The 16,180-nt window shown below is 33.3% G+C and overlaps 1 protein-coding gene across 1 annotated transcript in view; it reads left to right on the top strand.

Moving 5' to 3' along the window:
- The window catches only part of LOC124368686 (acetyl-CoA carboxylase), a 142,096-nt gene that overhangs the window by 62,536 nt on the left and 63,380 nt on the right, over positions 1–16,180 (top strand). The window contains exons 4-7 of the mRNA XM_046825972.1: positions 5,465–5,579; positions 8,320–8,449; positions 9,437–9,555; positions 14,365–14,545. Coding sequence (XP_046681928.1) covers positions 5,465–5,579; positions 8,320–8,449; positions 9,437–9,555; positions 14,365–14,545 — 545 coding nt within the window. The remainder of the gene's footprint in view (positions 1–5,464; positions 5,580–8,319; positions 8,450–9,436; positions 9,556–14,364; positions 14,546–16,180) is intronic.

The raw sequence follows: 16,180 nt of genomic DNA, 5'->3' as shown, positions 1-16,180 counted from the left end.
GATAGTTGTTAGGCTCCGACTTTTATTTTATTAACGCAAGCAGCCAATTTACAATAATTACACTTACGATGGCGAAATGTACAAAAGTTGGAAAAGTACACATTATAACACAATAATTAGAACCAAACATTACGAAATCACACACCACGTGTACTAACAGAAATAAACGTGATCAAGTATCAACAACAGGAGTGTAAATATGTTTACATCCTAATAACAACACAAGTGCCAAACTCTCTAATCATGGTCATGGTGGCCTAGGCTAATTGCATGGCATCATATATATAGCAATGGTGAAAATTTAAATGTGTAATTAATAGTGTAATAATACATTAAGCAACAGCAGTATAGCCGATACAAATCAATCCGAAACATAACAACAGTAAATAATAAAGTAAGTAATAAGTATAATTACAAATACATACTGGTTAGGATTTTAATACATCCGGTTATTGAGTTAACTTGTTATAGATAACTGTATACAAAATGGAATTGTTTACACACCAAATGTATAATCTGTTAGATTATGTTAGCGTAGTTTGTAACTGCAACAACAAATATAATCTATATCAAATATAAGAAAAAATAATCTAACTTAATGAAACTATCATTTTACTATCCCTATTATTTAGAACATCTTTTATAAACGGTGGAGGTCTGGAAAATTCTGACCTTTGGTCATTTTAGTAGTGAGATTTAAAGATATAAAATCATCTTTGATGCTCCTTTGTTGAAAGTCAATAAACAGTATTGACATATCTTTAATGAAGGTCACACTTATGGTCATGATACAAAATTTATTTATAAACGCTAAGGGGAAGATAAAAGGTCTTGGGGCAGCTTTAAGTTAAAATTTGCACGATTAAAATGATGTTTGGCTGATCGCTAAATTAACGCGGCAATAAAATAACTCACTAATCCACTGCGAAATTTTGTTCCAACATTTCTTGAGATAAAACCTATTGGCAGTCCCTTGGACGTTATCTTATAATTTAACTATTGAGGACTGGACAGCATGTTTCTTTATAGTAAACTTCGCAAATGTTTAATTATTTTGTTTGAGAATGGTATATTTGAGTGTTCTCTCTGCTTTTCCGAAATACTGTATGTTAAACGTGTGAACAATCGCATTATATATGGGTGACGTCGAAAGTCTTAATAAAACAGTGGGTTCAAAAACCATTCCGATATTATATTAATTGACAAATATTATGTTGGCGGATGTAACACATTTCAAGGCCAAATTTTTTGTTTTTCAAATTCTGAATATTTTATAAACCTCGCAAATAACCTTTTCTAAATGTTACATGTTGGTTAAAATATAGATTTTTTCATCTAAAATACCTAATCTCGTTAAGGAAAATGTAACCCGTGTGTCATCTGCGCTTTGTATTCATCCAGCTAAAGTGATATCGATTAACTGAATACCCAACGGGATGATTCACGAGTTAAATCACCGGTGCACCGGCAAGTGCCGGTGAGCGCAGCCCAGCTGTTTCTGTTCTCGGTGGTACGGCTAAACCCTATGTTCGTATTGGCTGGAATTATATCACGCCATCCATGGAACAACCAGTAGAAGCGAAGAAATTTTGACGTCATATATACAGTTGTCGGCTGCTGTCACAATGGCAGATAAATGTGATAAATTCAAAATCCTTTAAGTCAATCATTCGCTATCATCAAAATTATTTGACGTTATATTATAGTTATTAGGTGTACGGTTTATTTTATTTGATATTTAATGCAATAATTGTGTATTGAAATTGGATTGGCATTTTATGATTTCGGATGTAATGGATTTGTTATAGTAACCACAACCTAACCTATATCAAACATGTTAAAGTGCAAAGTCGACTTCTTAAATAATAACAACTATTTACTTCTGGATCAAGTTAGCCCAGGCCAATTGTTGCCGACAAAATGTACTATGGGGTAAGAAAAGCAAACTTTAAAATAGATTAATGCTTTGTGTAGAATAGTAAATTTGGTTAATTTTCTCTCAAAATTCTTTGAAAATTGTATTTATATTTATGAAGGTTTAATAATTAATAAAGTAAGTGCTCATTTATATTTTGTAGTTATATTATGTGTACAAAATAAATATATCCATTATATTATCAAACAGGTTTAAATTTGTTATCAAGTTAAATGAATAGCCTATAAGGTTAAATTTTAGATTAGGGATTGAAAGAACTCAATAAACTTGATTGTTAATTTTATTGTTTGTTAATTGAAAATGAAGATAATTTACACTAAAATCATTAGTATTCTTTTTGTAGTTAATTAATCTAAGACTAATTAGGCTATTCTTATTTCATCTTAACTGAGGAGCAACTGATGTCAAAATGCCCTTAAAATGTTCACTGAGTTTAATTTTGTTTCATTTATTTTAACTATTATAAGATAAATTGAATAAATACTAAGAAGGATTATTCCAAGTTGTAAAATTTAAAAATTGGCTGAAAATGTTGAATTTAACATCTAGGCCTATACCACTCTGAATTATGAAAAATGTTTAATGGAGTATAAGAATATTTTACACATAAGACGTTTATTTCTCCAATTTTATATTAATTTTACACTACGAATTGTCCTAGTATGTAAGAATAAAATTATTGTCTAATATACAGTTACAAATTAGAAATATAGGAATCATTTAAAAAATATTCTTTCAAGAAGTAAAATGAATGGCTTGTAAGGGAAGTGTTGATTGTTTTGCATGTCATGTAGTAAGTTGACTTTTTCCAGTTTACTAGAGGAATGAACAGGGTATGGAAAAATTACATCTTGTTTTATAGGAGCTTTGGCCATTATTTATAAACAAATTTGGTTTTCTTACAAAAAGTTACAAAATTAAAAATGTAATAAACTTCCTAAAGTCATTCATTATTTTTGCTGAAATGAATACTGGCTTACATTGGTACTTAAGGTCTTTGTATGTTATTCATAAAGTTCTTTTTTTATAAAAAATATTATACTACAATTTTGTAAATTTGTGCTATTCCATTCAGTAAGCCATAGTTCATAACATTTCGATAATTTCAAAAATATACTTATAATGTCTAATGACCAGAATTGACCAAAATTCTAAGTGTAAAGCAAACTGAATTAAATTATTTGCCAATTATTCAGTGTGGGAAGAAAAGCTCAGTTTTGAATCAACAAAAAGTCAAAGAATCTTGATGGAAAACTCCACAAAAACATTATTCCCTACAACGGGCAGATTAAACTGACTAAAATTAACTAATACATTTTAAATTCATTGAGCTTCAAATCATTGGTAAGGAACCAGTTATTCAGCTCACCCAAGCACTCAGAGATACCAGAGTGCAGAGATTGCAAATCCCTCTCCATGACCACAGTCTACTGTATATGTCATGTATATATTGGTACAACCCACAGTTTATTTTGTCAACATTGGCGGAAGATCAGCCACAAAGATAAGGAATAAAATTGGGCCCTGATTAGAGCCTTGAGGGCTTCCAATCGCACTTATTCTCTAGTCAGATTATGATGTGTAGGCCTACTACCTGTTACGGGCAATTCCTCTAACCTCAATTCCTCTAATCTCACGCTGTTCCATTTGGTTTAGAAATATATCTCCATTCATACTATCGTAGGCCTTACTGGATGAATATATGTATATAAAACAGTCACAAATATAGCTGGAGGTGGCATTTTATTTTTAAAACTCAAAATTGTTTCCATTTGTGATGTGTTGATATTCTGGTAATTCTATTATGTATGGCAATAATACCCTGCTTAGAGAGAATACAAGAACCATCAGGACGATGAGCAACCCAGCAGTAACCAGTAATATAAAAAAGACCACTTGTGCTTAAATAATCTTTACACTCCATCCTAAGTCAATGTTCTGTTAAAAAATAGTTTATAACTTGGTGGTAGTTGTGAAAAAAGTATATTTTATTCTTCTAACTTATTGGATATTACCTTTTTGTGCTAGTGCAGTATTGTTTTCTAAAAAAAATTATTATTGTTTGTACATTTGCTATCTGTTTTAGTTTTTTACATAGGCCTACATTTTTGGGTACTTAAGTTTGTTAGCAAAATGTGCTGTGATTCAGCTTGGCTTTTATTAACTAAACTTTGAAACTCAGAAAGAGACACATCTGCTGGATTTCCAATACTGCATTGGTGATAAAGTTTTCACTTGCAATTAGACTTATAGAACTTAGGTTAAATTTCTGCATTCTTCAGTCACTTTTCGTAGTATTAGCTATGTGCACCCAAAATTTATATTTGCCTTGTTTATTTATTTGGAGACCATGTCATATGTGGTATGACCTAGACAATTGAAGTTACTCATACGCACCATGTTTGTGCTTTCAGCCAACTAGTGAATTTGTTGTTGTTTATATTGTTAATTTTCTGAATGTTATCATTCAGATGGTCAAAACAGACAAAAACCTGGATAAACTATATCTCTTTTACAGGTTCTTTAACTTAAGTGCAGGCATGGAGTAAAGTCTTTTTCAGGCAGTTTCTATGTCGTAGGCCTTACACATTCTTTGGTCATGAGGGCAATTATCTCCTCTCTGTTACAGCTTCTTACATGTTCTTTAACTTAAGTGCAGGCATGGAGTAAAGTCTTTTTCAGGCAGTTTCTATGTCGTAGGCCTTACACATTCTTTGGTCATGAGGGCAATTATCTCCTCTCTGTTTATTATGTAGGTTACATGTTGTGTAGTACATATACCAAAAGTTACCTCATATATATATATATATGAGTAATTGCAGCATTGTGTATTTGTTGAGTATAGTAAAAAGACTACATTAGAACTCGCATCATGTAGGCATTCCATTGATTAATAATTTTCACTTTTGTCCATCTATAATCTGTATAAATTATAAGTTATAAATAATCTACAATTCAGTCAGAGTAAAATGGTGTACAACATGATGCATATTCCTAAATATGTAAAATTTACAATAAGTCTTTACACGAAGTTTAGAAAGAACCCACCACTCTAGACAGAAGATTAGAAAACAGTTTGTTACATTTTACTTGGCTAATCAGAACTACCTGACATAGAATATGCTTAACATAGGAGGTGTGTTTTGGTTCTTCTGTAGTCATTGCACAGTGATGGCAAAGTTAATTGGTAAGTGCTATGACAATAGTCTTAATAGATTAATCGTTATCCTAAATATTTTGTACATTCAAGTACTATTTATATTCATAATATATTACATGAACTACTGTAAGTTTATATAGCTGTTTTAACCGAACTATAAAATCTTATAATTAAATAATGAGCTAGATTGTAATTAAAGAATATTTCGTCTTGTAACTGTTAAGGTCTTGAAGTTATTCATACAATGTACATTTTTTTAACGATCACATTGACATCCATGTTCATGTGCTTATCTCTTATAATTGATTTTTACACGATATAGGAAATTAACAAGTTGGTTGTGTACAATGGTATGCCTATTTTTTCAGGCCGAGTATGTCTCAAGGAACCGTTATCCACGCAAGACAACTTGACAAAGACTTCACCGTAGGAACACCAGAAGAGTTCGTCCGCAGATTCAAAGGAACAAAAGTTATCAATAAGGTAGTTTTTCTTTCAAATATCTTAGTTGTAATATAATGTAAATTATACTACAAAATAGACATGAGGTATTAAGTGATACAGTCTTTCATGATGATTTCCCAGTTTTATGATGATTTGAAATCTCTCTTAACCAAATATAGAGCAGTATAAATGTCGAGTTTAGCTTCAGTTCACCTTCCTTTAAGAGCAGTGTCTAGAATCTGACACTGTCACAGACTTGATTCCTGGAATCTGGAGCCATATTCATCTGAAGAGATAAAGACTAAGAGGAAAGTAAATTGTAGCTAAACTCAATTCACATTGAATTCACCCTTCCCACCATAGCTATGTTAATGTGAAGGAGTAGTAGTTGTCTATTCGTCATATAAGTTAACTACTATAGAAGTTTTAACAATGTGGCCAGACCAAATAGTGAATGAAATGAGGAAGCCGTGTTAAGAAGAAATCTCTATTCAGGTGTGTGTAGATGTTTGGACTTGGATCAATTTTCAGTGGAGTTCATAAATTTGAAACTAATGCTCAGACTCAGGATTGCTTCCAAAATATGTTACAGTGATTTGGAGGCTTAATACATAGGCTTTGATATACACCCAGTCCTGAGATTCTTATTTTGATATTTATTCACTCCACCATATTCTAAATTATTATGTTATCAGCTTGATTTCTGCTAAGGGTTGATTACTTTCTAAGGCTTAAAGCAAAATAGTGATTGCTGACCTCACTGTAGGTGTGTAGTTTGTGTGTGACACCCCCTTTAAATTATAGATATCAATCCCAAACGGAAGTATATATTTAAGGGTGGTCTGCCTTATTTGAAATTTAGATTTTCTGAAATAGACTTGCTTCCAACAACTTAGGATAATCATGTCTAGGGCATGAAAAGTTAACTCCGTAGCGTGGCAGACCTGTTGTACATAATCTTGGCTTACTATACAAATTCAAGACTTAGGTTATGTAGTATTTTTGTTCCAGAAGATATTAACGATATGGCCCGTTATGGCTTTTTGTCCAGTTAGAAATCATGTGTGGCAACAAAAAAAGACTGTTTCTCTTTTTGTTAACGTCGACTGATGTGTTGTACATAGAATTCTAATTTCAATTGATTAGTTATAAGAATGGTAGCATAATCAAAAACGGTAATGTTTGTAATGTACATGTTTTTATTTGTAAATCTGAATTTGGCAATCAGGAATAGTAGTAGCAGGAGGACTAGAGGCTGGAAGTAACTGTTTTTAACTCAAATCACTTTATTGCTAAGAACAAATTTTCTGCATTACCAATAGTCAGTTTTCGTTGTACACTCTACCAAAAAGGGTTGTGGTATAAATATAGCATATTTTGCAAATTACATAAGATCTAGAGAAACAACACAACTTTAAACAAACTGTAGTGTTATATCTCAACATTAACAATTCATGGAGAGTATATAATGGTTTGTTAATGAGGATTGTTATCACTTAAAATAACTGTTGGGAGACAGAAGGCTGGTAGAGTGTGAAACAGTACAGTTGTACATTGCATGCTTAGTGTTATGGTGTGCAACTGGGATGTTTGCTTATGTCCGAAGTGCGTAAGGACTTGAAAATGAAATAACCTGGAAAAGTAAGGATATGCTGTTCCTTGAATCAGGATCAGAACTTTATTCCCTATTAGGTAAGTGTTAAAGTACATTAGGAATTGTCATAAAAATAATAAAATATGAAATATAAGTAAACATACATAATATAACATAATGCATACATAAAATTAACATTCTCAATGAAACATGCACATATTACCGTAGTAAACGTAAAGTATGTGGGACTTAATAGTATAAAATTAATCAATCAAAGTATTGCAATAATTCATTAATTGAACTCAAATTAGTTTATTTGCCTAATCTGAAACTGTACAGATTACATTGAGATGAGACCTGAACCGATCTTACCGTCTCATGTTCTCTTTAAACCGATTATGGTTTGGAGTGTTTTGTTCTGTAGTCAAAAGGTGTACTTGGTCATAAAGCTGTCATTTTCCTAATAGGAATGGCATTTGCAAGTTGCAACAGACATAATAGAGTGAACATGTGAGTTGTATACTGTGACAGTTCTTGAAGTGAAAATAAGTAAGAACTAAGCTTACCAATTATTTTTTTAATATGGATATCAAATCACAATCATCGCTCAAACTCAAAAACTGACTAATTCTGTACTAGTTACCATACATTCTCCCAGCATCGTCAAATGGGTCACGTTTGAACATGTGTTTTAACTATGCGTTCTTTTCAGTTTTTAAAGTAAAAATGTTGGGAAGAAACCACTTAAGTAGAAAATGTGATTCAGTGAAGTCATCAAACCTCTAAATCAAACTTGTTTGATGCAGTCATCGACAAGTAATGTGATGAGTTGGGTTTTCTTGTAGCTGTGCTTTGTCCTACATATATTTATAAAATTCACCGGTTCTTGCTAACAAAAATGGTAAAAAATGTTCTGCAAATGCTACAAGAGTTCTGCTTTGCCTTTTTACATTTTTAAAATAAAACATTTAATTTGTAAAATTTTGTGGTTATTATATGAAGACATACTCCAATTGTTTGAGTTGATAATAAGAGCTAGAATGATTGCATTAAATAAAATATTCTTCGTTTTCATAATTATTTTGTTACTGAAGTTTACAAACTTCAGTCTGCAAAGGTATAATTTGTCTATTGTACAAAACTATTATATTGTATTAGAAGTACAAGATTAATGTTTGTGTTCAGGTCCTGATTGCTAACAATGGAATTGCAGCAGTCAAGTGTATGCGCTCCATTAGGAGATGGTCGTATGAGATGTTCAGAAATGAAAGAGCTGTCAGATTTGTTGTCATGGTCACCCCAGAAGATCTTAAAGGTATTTAAGTTATACATGTAACAATAGATGTAATCAATTGATGGTTACAAGTTGAATTTTATAACATATTTGTTTTATTTATTATACACTTATTTGTATATTTAAATGTAAAATGTGAAATCAAACTATAAATCTCGTAATCTGTGAAATCCATTTCCAACAAATGAAATCCTGGTTTCATTAACCCAAACTTATGTTTTGCTGTCCATTATTTGAAACGGAAGAAAAGCCCAAATGTTGCCTTGTTATAGCAGTCCCAAGGGCCAAGAGCTTTTGTTTGGATTTTCATAAGATCAAGAAGATTGCCTGTAGATATAAGGCCCCTTATACACATAACGACAATTTGAACAAGGCAGAATTGAACTGGAATACTCTTACTAATCTAAGCTGATTCTTACTTCTTCAGAAATCTTGACTACTTGTTCTTTTTCAAATTTTGTTAGGGTGTTTTTACTTTCTATATAGAATTTAATTTCTAAACTTTCACATGTTAAATGTGCATTCAGTACTCACGGAGGGAGAGGTACAAGTTATTTGTAGGGGTTTGTGTTTGGTAGAGTATAGGGTATGTTAGTGATAGTAATAATTTTTTTATATTTGTTAGTAGCTTACATTACGAAATCAGTTGTCCACGAATATACTTATTTGAAGAATTGGTGGATTCGAGATTAGCTATCACTGATCACAATATTGTGCAGTTGTGAATTCAATCGTATTGAATCTAAGCACTTCTGTTGATTTTATTTATTATTTTGTAATAAAATACATTGAAAATGATGGTATCGGAATCGAGTGGAAAGAGTTGTGATGTAGAGAATCCTTGATACCACTACGAATTGAGGTATCGAGTATCAGATTTGATCCATTTCTAATTAAGACGAATGTTGTAATTTACAGCAAAATATCTATACTTATCAATACTGATATAAGCATGGGTTGAACCAAGTTTTTCTTTTAATGTATTGATGATTGCTTTTATATTTTTAGCTAATGCGGAGTACATCAAGATGGCTGACCATTATGTCCCAGTGCCAGGTGGAACCAACAACAACAATTATGCCAATGTGGAACTCATAGTTGATATAGCCGTGCGCACACAAGTACAGGTCTGTTTGGAATAATAACATATAGTTTAAAATATAAAATGTAGCCTATATGGAGTAAAGTACGGATATTATAGATAGATTATTTTGACGTGAAACGGTTCGCGCATGGAGGGGTGAGGGGATGAGTGGGCTGAGTGGGATATGGGGAGCGGGAAGGCAGGTACAGCCAGTAGACTACTACTAGAACTGTTGCAGGTATCCTTTTGATGCGCGTCTAGGCTTTCATTGTACTTCGTTAACATAACACTCCAGGGTACTGTTTCTCCATATAAACATTGTAGGCCTTTATTATTTCATCAGTTTTTGTACAGTTTTCGAAACTGAAACACTTGTGGTGTCCCTTTTAACCCTTTGACGTCGGCGCTATTTGACGTACGCTGTACCTGAGTGGCGGTGCGCGCGAGACCTGCCTGCCCTCGCTGGGGGGCGGGATTTCACTCAAATCTCACGTCCCACGAGATTCTAGTTATTTGCCTCTAACTTTCTTATTTTTTATTCAATTGGTTCAAAGTAAAGTTTTTATTTTGTTAAAACTAAATTACCTTTATTTTGAGTTAATCTTACGAATTTTCCGACAGTTAATATATGTGTTTTAAATTAATTTAGATTGAAAAACTTGTTTCATTACATTTTAAACGTGTTTTGTGGTAAAAAAAAACCTAGAATGAAGCTGTTTTCAAATACTTATCATTGAAATTAGTTTTAATATCAAATTAGTTTTAGTTGAAAGTCACTAATGGGCTTCTTTGTTCCATTTTCAGGTTTGTAGAGAATATAGCTGTTCAATAGCTGTGGTATTCCAAAAATGAAAGAACAATTTCAATTTGATTTTTGTGAAAAAATAAAAATTTTTAAGAAATGAACAAAAAACATTTGGCATGAAAAGGTTAGGGTCGGTCGGGGTGGTAAAATGGGTATACTGGGGTGAAACGGGTATAAACATTATTTTATATTATAAAACTTGAGTTATTGATGTTTTGGATCAGAAAAAAATACCATAAATGTATAACATCATCTTATATGATATTATACTGAAAAGTGAGTTGGCTAAACTGCTGGTAGCTTCTTAAAATGAAAAAAAAACATATGTTCACAGGAGTCAGTGTAACCAAGACAACCTAACTGATGACATTGTTAAAGTTACCTAATCAAATAGAAGTTTCAAATTCAGGTATGTATACATTACACATATATACTTTAACTTTTAACTTGTTTAATGTTTTAAAGTTTAATAGGTTTTATGCTATTCATAATTTGTTAACATGGGGTTAAAATAGGTATAATATTTTAAAAAACTGAAAACTAACCTCACTTTTTTGTTTTAGATCATGCCACGCACATACATAAAGAAAAAAACCAAAAATATGATGAAGATTCTTTGAAGGAAGCAGTAAAGGAAGTTGACAATGGAAGCTCAGTATATGCTGCAGCAAGAAAATATAACATTCCTTATGAAACCCTTCGGCGGGTGGAGTGAAAAATCCTCCTAAAACTCCTGGTTCTGGGAAAGGCAACAGTGCTATCAAAAGAGAGGAGAACTATATTGTGGAGGCTTTATTGTATGCAGCAAAATGTGGTTATCCACTAGATAGAAAAGACTTGCAATATATGGTGTGTAGCTATGTAAAATCAGTGGGTAGAAAGACGCCATTCAAGGACGATATGCCAGGGTATGACTTTTTAAGAGGGTTTGAAAAAAAGGTGGGCACATGAACTATCAAAACGGAAACCCGAAATATTAACAAAAGCAAGGCTGAAGGACTGTCTCAGTTTGTGGTAGATGAGTTTTTTAAAATTTATGAGCAAGTTCTTGTGGAAAATTGGGTTAGAAAATCACCCAGAAACGTATTTTCAACTTGGACGAAACTGCCTAGGCACAGATCCCATAAGGGTAAGGTCTTTGTCCCTAAAAGTGCAAAAGTGTCCTATTCAAGATCAGGAGGAGCTGGCAGACTGCAATTACAGTGTTCTTTTTGTAGCCAGTGCATCCGGTGAACGCTACCCACCTTGTGTTGTTTTTTAAAGGACAGGGAGATTTGCAAAGTACTTGGGTTCAAGGAGGACCGCCAGGTGCACTCTATGGAGTCACACAGTCTGGCTGGATGCAAGATTTCATTTTTGAGAAATGGCTCATTAATTTTGCAAATCAGACAAAAAAAATCTTGAAAAACCAGTTCTTGTCTTGTTTGACGGACATGGAAGTCACTTGACCTATAACGTAACCCGAGTGGTGGCAAGAGACAATGACATTATTCTTCTGTGTTTGCCCCCAAATACATCCCATGCACTTCAGCCATTGGATGTTGGGGTATTTGCTACCTATGAAAAGTGCGTGGAGAGAAATTTTGAAGAACTGGTATCGTGAATCGCGGCTTAAAAATGTTGACAAGGCTGTTTTTCCAAGTCTTCTAAGTAAACTCGGTATCGACTTCATTCAAATCTGAGCACATTATTGGTGGTTTTAAGGGCTCTGGGATCTATCCTGTGAATAAGTCTGTTTTAGAAAAAAGGATTGTTTCAGTACAACCAACTAGGCCAATGGACTTACAAAGTGGAGCACAACCTAAGCAAAACTCCATCGAAACACCCAAAGACATCGCAGAGGCACCCATTGGCCGACCAGAACCCACTGGATTAAAGTTAGCTAATCCTGTACAAGATTTACCCGGCCCATTCAAGTTCTGTAGCAGGCCTACCTGAAAATTTCCTCCTTCACCAATGAAGAAACTGAGAGAAGCAATTTTAAGTACATTGTCACCTGAACAGTCATCAAGTGTAAAAGATGCATTGAAAAATTCTAAGACAAAAAGGCGACGAGTTCAAGGAAGTTGTGGTGAAGTAATGACAACAAATGAAGTAATGGACAGACTGAAAGAAGAAGAAGATGCCAGAAAAGAGAAAATAAAAAGTAAAACTAATAGGCCTAAACCCATTACAGCTTAGGAAAAAACAATAAAACAAGAGCCTGGATTGGTCCAAGCAAAGCCGCAAAAAAAACCTAGAGCTACTAAACGCTTATTTTGATACGGCAGAAAGTGACGATGAAAGCAAGCCCTACCTAAAAACGTAAAACCTACTGAACCCACTGTAGGATCATGGGTAGGTATAAACTACCAAAGTGAATGTGGCACGGTTGTGAAGGAGTACAGGGGACAAATTACTGCACAAGATCTTCGCAACAAGGAGCGATATTCCGTAAAGTTTTTTGACAAAATGCAAAAGGTGAAGGAGAGCGTTACAATTTTTCCTGATAAAGAAGACATTGAGTGGGTTGATTTAGGACAAATTTTCTAATGTTTTTTCTGTACCAGATTATAATGGAAGATTTTTCAAGTTTGTGTGAAGTGCCCCTCTCAACGAACTGTTTCTATGTTTTAATTTTTTAAATAAATTACTTGTCTAACTGATATTTTTAGTAATAATAAATTTTTTTGTGACCAAAATATTTCATTAGTTATTTTTACTGTGCCTACTTTACACAAATACTGGGGTAAAATAAGTACAGCACTTGTAATTATTGTGTTTTTACTATGAAAAACATTACTATACCCGTTTTCCCCCAAACCATGGGGTAAAATAGGTATACTATAAAAAAAATAATTACTTTTATACTAAATAGTTTATTAACTTTTATTACATATTAAACTATTCTAAGAGGTCACAATGATAAGCTGGAACCTGTAATTATTTTGTAATTATTTCAAGAAACTTTTTAAAAGGCTTAAAGTTAAAAAGAGCATGTTTTTGTACCCATTTTACCCCGACCGACCCTAGTTCGTTTAGGAGATACAAAATAAAGAACAAATCAAATCAAAGCATTTATTGTCAGGATACAAAGACTGTGTATAACAACGTCAATATGATACATTAAACTAGCTTGTGAGATTTTGCACTACAAGAAAAAACTCATCGACACTGTAAATAGCAGATTTTAACAACCAATATTTTATGGTATTTTTGAAATTAGTCCTGCTCATGATCTTTACTTGCATGGGCAGAGCATTGAAAAGCTTGATACCCTGGTATTGAAAGCTGTATTGAGTACTAGTAAAGTTACAGGACTGCAGAGCGGGACAGCAGGTGTCCCGCTTCGTACTCAGCCACTCATCAATTACGTTTTTTTCGCTATGCTAGAATGCACTTTACTTGTGAAGCAGACAGAACTGACTGCGCGATCAGATGAGTGGGCGGTGCACGCGTGTTGTAACATTTGTCCACTGCGCCACCAGGGACCGTTTCACACCTAGGTAACCCATCTATACATATGCTTATACAGAATTGAGCCTGTTACTTAGCCTTGGAGGGTGACCCATATAGAGATTAAATTGAAATACTCATGTTTAGAATAACTATGTGTGCATTATTCAGATAAGTACAGCCAAAAAATTGAATAAAATTGGAAATTTAAATTGACTTTATTGAACTAGAAGCGGCAGTCAAAAACTTACTAAGTGGGTGACTAAGATTACTCTTCTTTCAATATTGCAAGTGCAATAGTAATATTTTAAATAGTAAAACCTGTTTCTACAACTAAAATATTTATTAAATTTACTAACTTGGCAAAAAACGTCAGTGAACACCTAATTGTGTTTTCAAATTTAAGTACCTGATAAAAGGTTTTGATCCTTTGTATTTCGTCATATATGTTTGTCATGAGTTATTCGAAACCATGAGTAATGTTATAGTTTGAGCGTGAGTAATAGTGGGCTAAGCAAATGTCAGTACAGGGAACGCCAGTCTCTCTTTAACTCACATTGAACATTCTCACATGCCATTGGTCGATCACAAGTTGGGTCTCCATCTTTACAGGGAGTCTGGGCCGGCTGGGGTCATGCTTCTGAGAATCCAAAACTGCCAGAGCTTTTGCACAAAAACAACATCGCTTTCATTGGACCCCCGGAGCGTGCCATGTGGGCTCTCGGAGACAAGATAGCATCAAGTATCGTTGCACAGACAGCGCAAGTGCCCACATTGCCTTGGTCTGGTTCAGGTAATACATTTTAAATTCTTTATTCACTCTTGACATTGTAAATTTAAAAAAAATCTGGAGCCATGAAATAAATACTGTTCTTATTGTAAAAGTTTCTTCAAATTACAGTAAGTGTAAGCCCAATTTAAACCCTTTGTGTACCAGGTGGGAAGTTGTGGAGTGTACAGTCTCATCTTCAAGAGCTGTCAAATAATCGTCTATTATTCAGAGGGCTATAGTCTGTTGTGACAGAAGCTTTTACATTGGTAAATTGTTTTGGGAAAAAAAATAATGAGATGTTGGCAATGGGCGGGGCTAGAGCCACCATCTTGGAGATAAAATGTTCCCACTTTCAGTACACTTCCAGCTTTGGAAACATGCAGACTCTGCCGCTCTCTCGCTGTGATGTGTTCAAATGTTTGCTGTAATACAAAATCTGACCACTGGTGAGAGATGTTCTTTGATTATGTTCTTGATGGTAACAAACTACTAACCAATTGAAATTTATCTCCTACTTATTGATTTGCATGGAAAGGGTATAATGAGTGAAGCGATGATTAGGCCTTGCCTCCAGACTGGTTAAAGCGTGGTTCTCAAACTGAACTGAATGCCAGTGTAAATTAGGGGTTAAATTTGCAGTCACTAGATTTCTACAGAGATACTATTGAAAATAGTATGATAGGTCCTTTAAATTGAATCACCATAATGTAGAATACCTTAACATGTTCGCTGTGGGCATAACTATGATTAACACAGAGCCTTTGTTCTGAAATGAGGTTAGTGTGCAGTCAGCACTCGAGCAATCATAACACTATATTTTTTGCTCCTCGGGAGGTACTTTTCCCACATTTTTATGCACTTTGTTTTCAAATTAGACTTTTTCATTATTTTTTATGATTTTTAAAGTTTTTTAAGGACCAAGTGGTGTACAACAACTGAGTTCTAGGCGTATTTGTAAATAATAAACGACTTTTGGGTGGGTTGGTTAGGATGTATATACACATTTGTATCAATATTTTATTTTTTAAACTTATTTCTTCTTTTTTCTTCATTTTTATAAACTTATGTACTACAATATTTTTTGTAAACTACAATTATTTCAAGTAAACATTTAAATATATATTGTTATAATTACTCACCATGTATTTGTAAATAATAACTGAATTTGAGTGAGTTAGTGGAGATGCATATAATCTTTTTCACATTTTTATAAACTTACATTCATTTCGGTTTACACACTTTCTTATAATTATTGTTTATATTTGTCTAAAACGCATAAAATACAGTTCACTTAGCTACGATGTATTCATTTGGAATATTCCCATTGCTATAAAAGGGTCTTCCCTAGAGCGAGTGGTAACTAGAGTTACCAGCTGGTAAGGAAGACTGTCCCCAGAAGTCTGGTGGTAACCACAGTTACCGGATTCCAAAAATGGTAAAGAATGATAGTTTTTATGACTAATGAGTAATTTTCATATATTTCTATCATATTTCATCCAAAAGTAAGTAAAAATATATTTAAAAAATTTCAGCATATACGGAACTTGATATAGGGATTTTTAGCAGTGAACGTGTTAAGCACAATGTTTGTAGTAAAACTTGGTCTTTAATTTTTAAATTTCAGCTTTTCTGTTACTTTCTGGATATGCTTTGTAA

Source organism: Homalodisca vitripennis, chromosome X (genome assembly GCF_021130785.1).
Source record: "Homalodisca vitripennis isolate AUS2020 chromosome X, UT_GWSS_2.1, whole genome shotgun sequence".
NCBI classification, from domain to species: domain Eukaryota; kingdom Metazoa; phylum Arthropoda; class Insecta; order Hemiptera; family Cicadellidae; genus Homalodisca; species Homalodisca vitripennis.
Note: the sequence above shows the minus strand (reverse complement) of the source record. Positions and strands in the feature narration are given on the sequence as shown.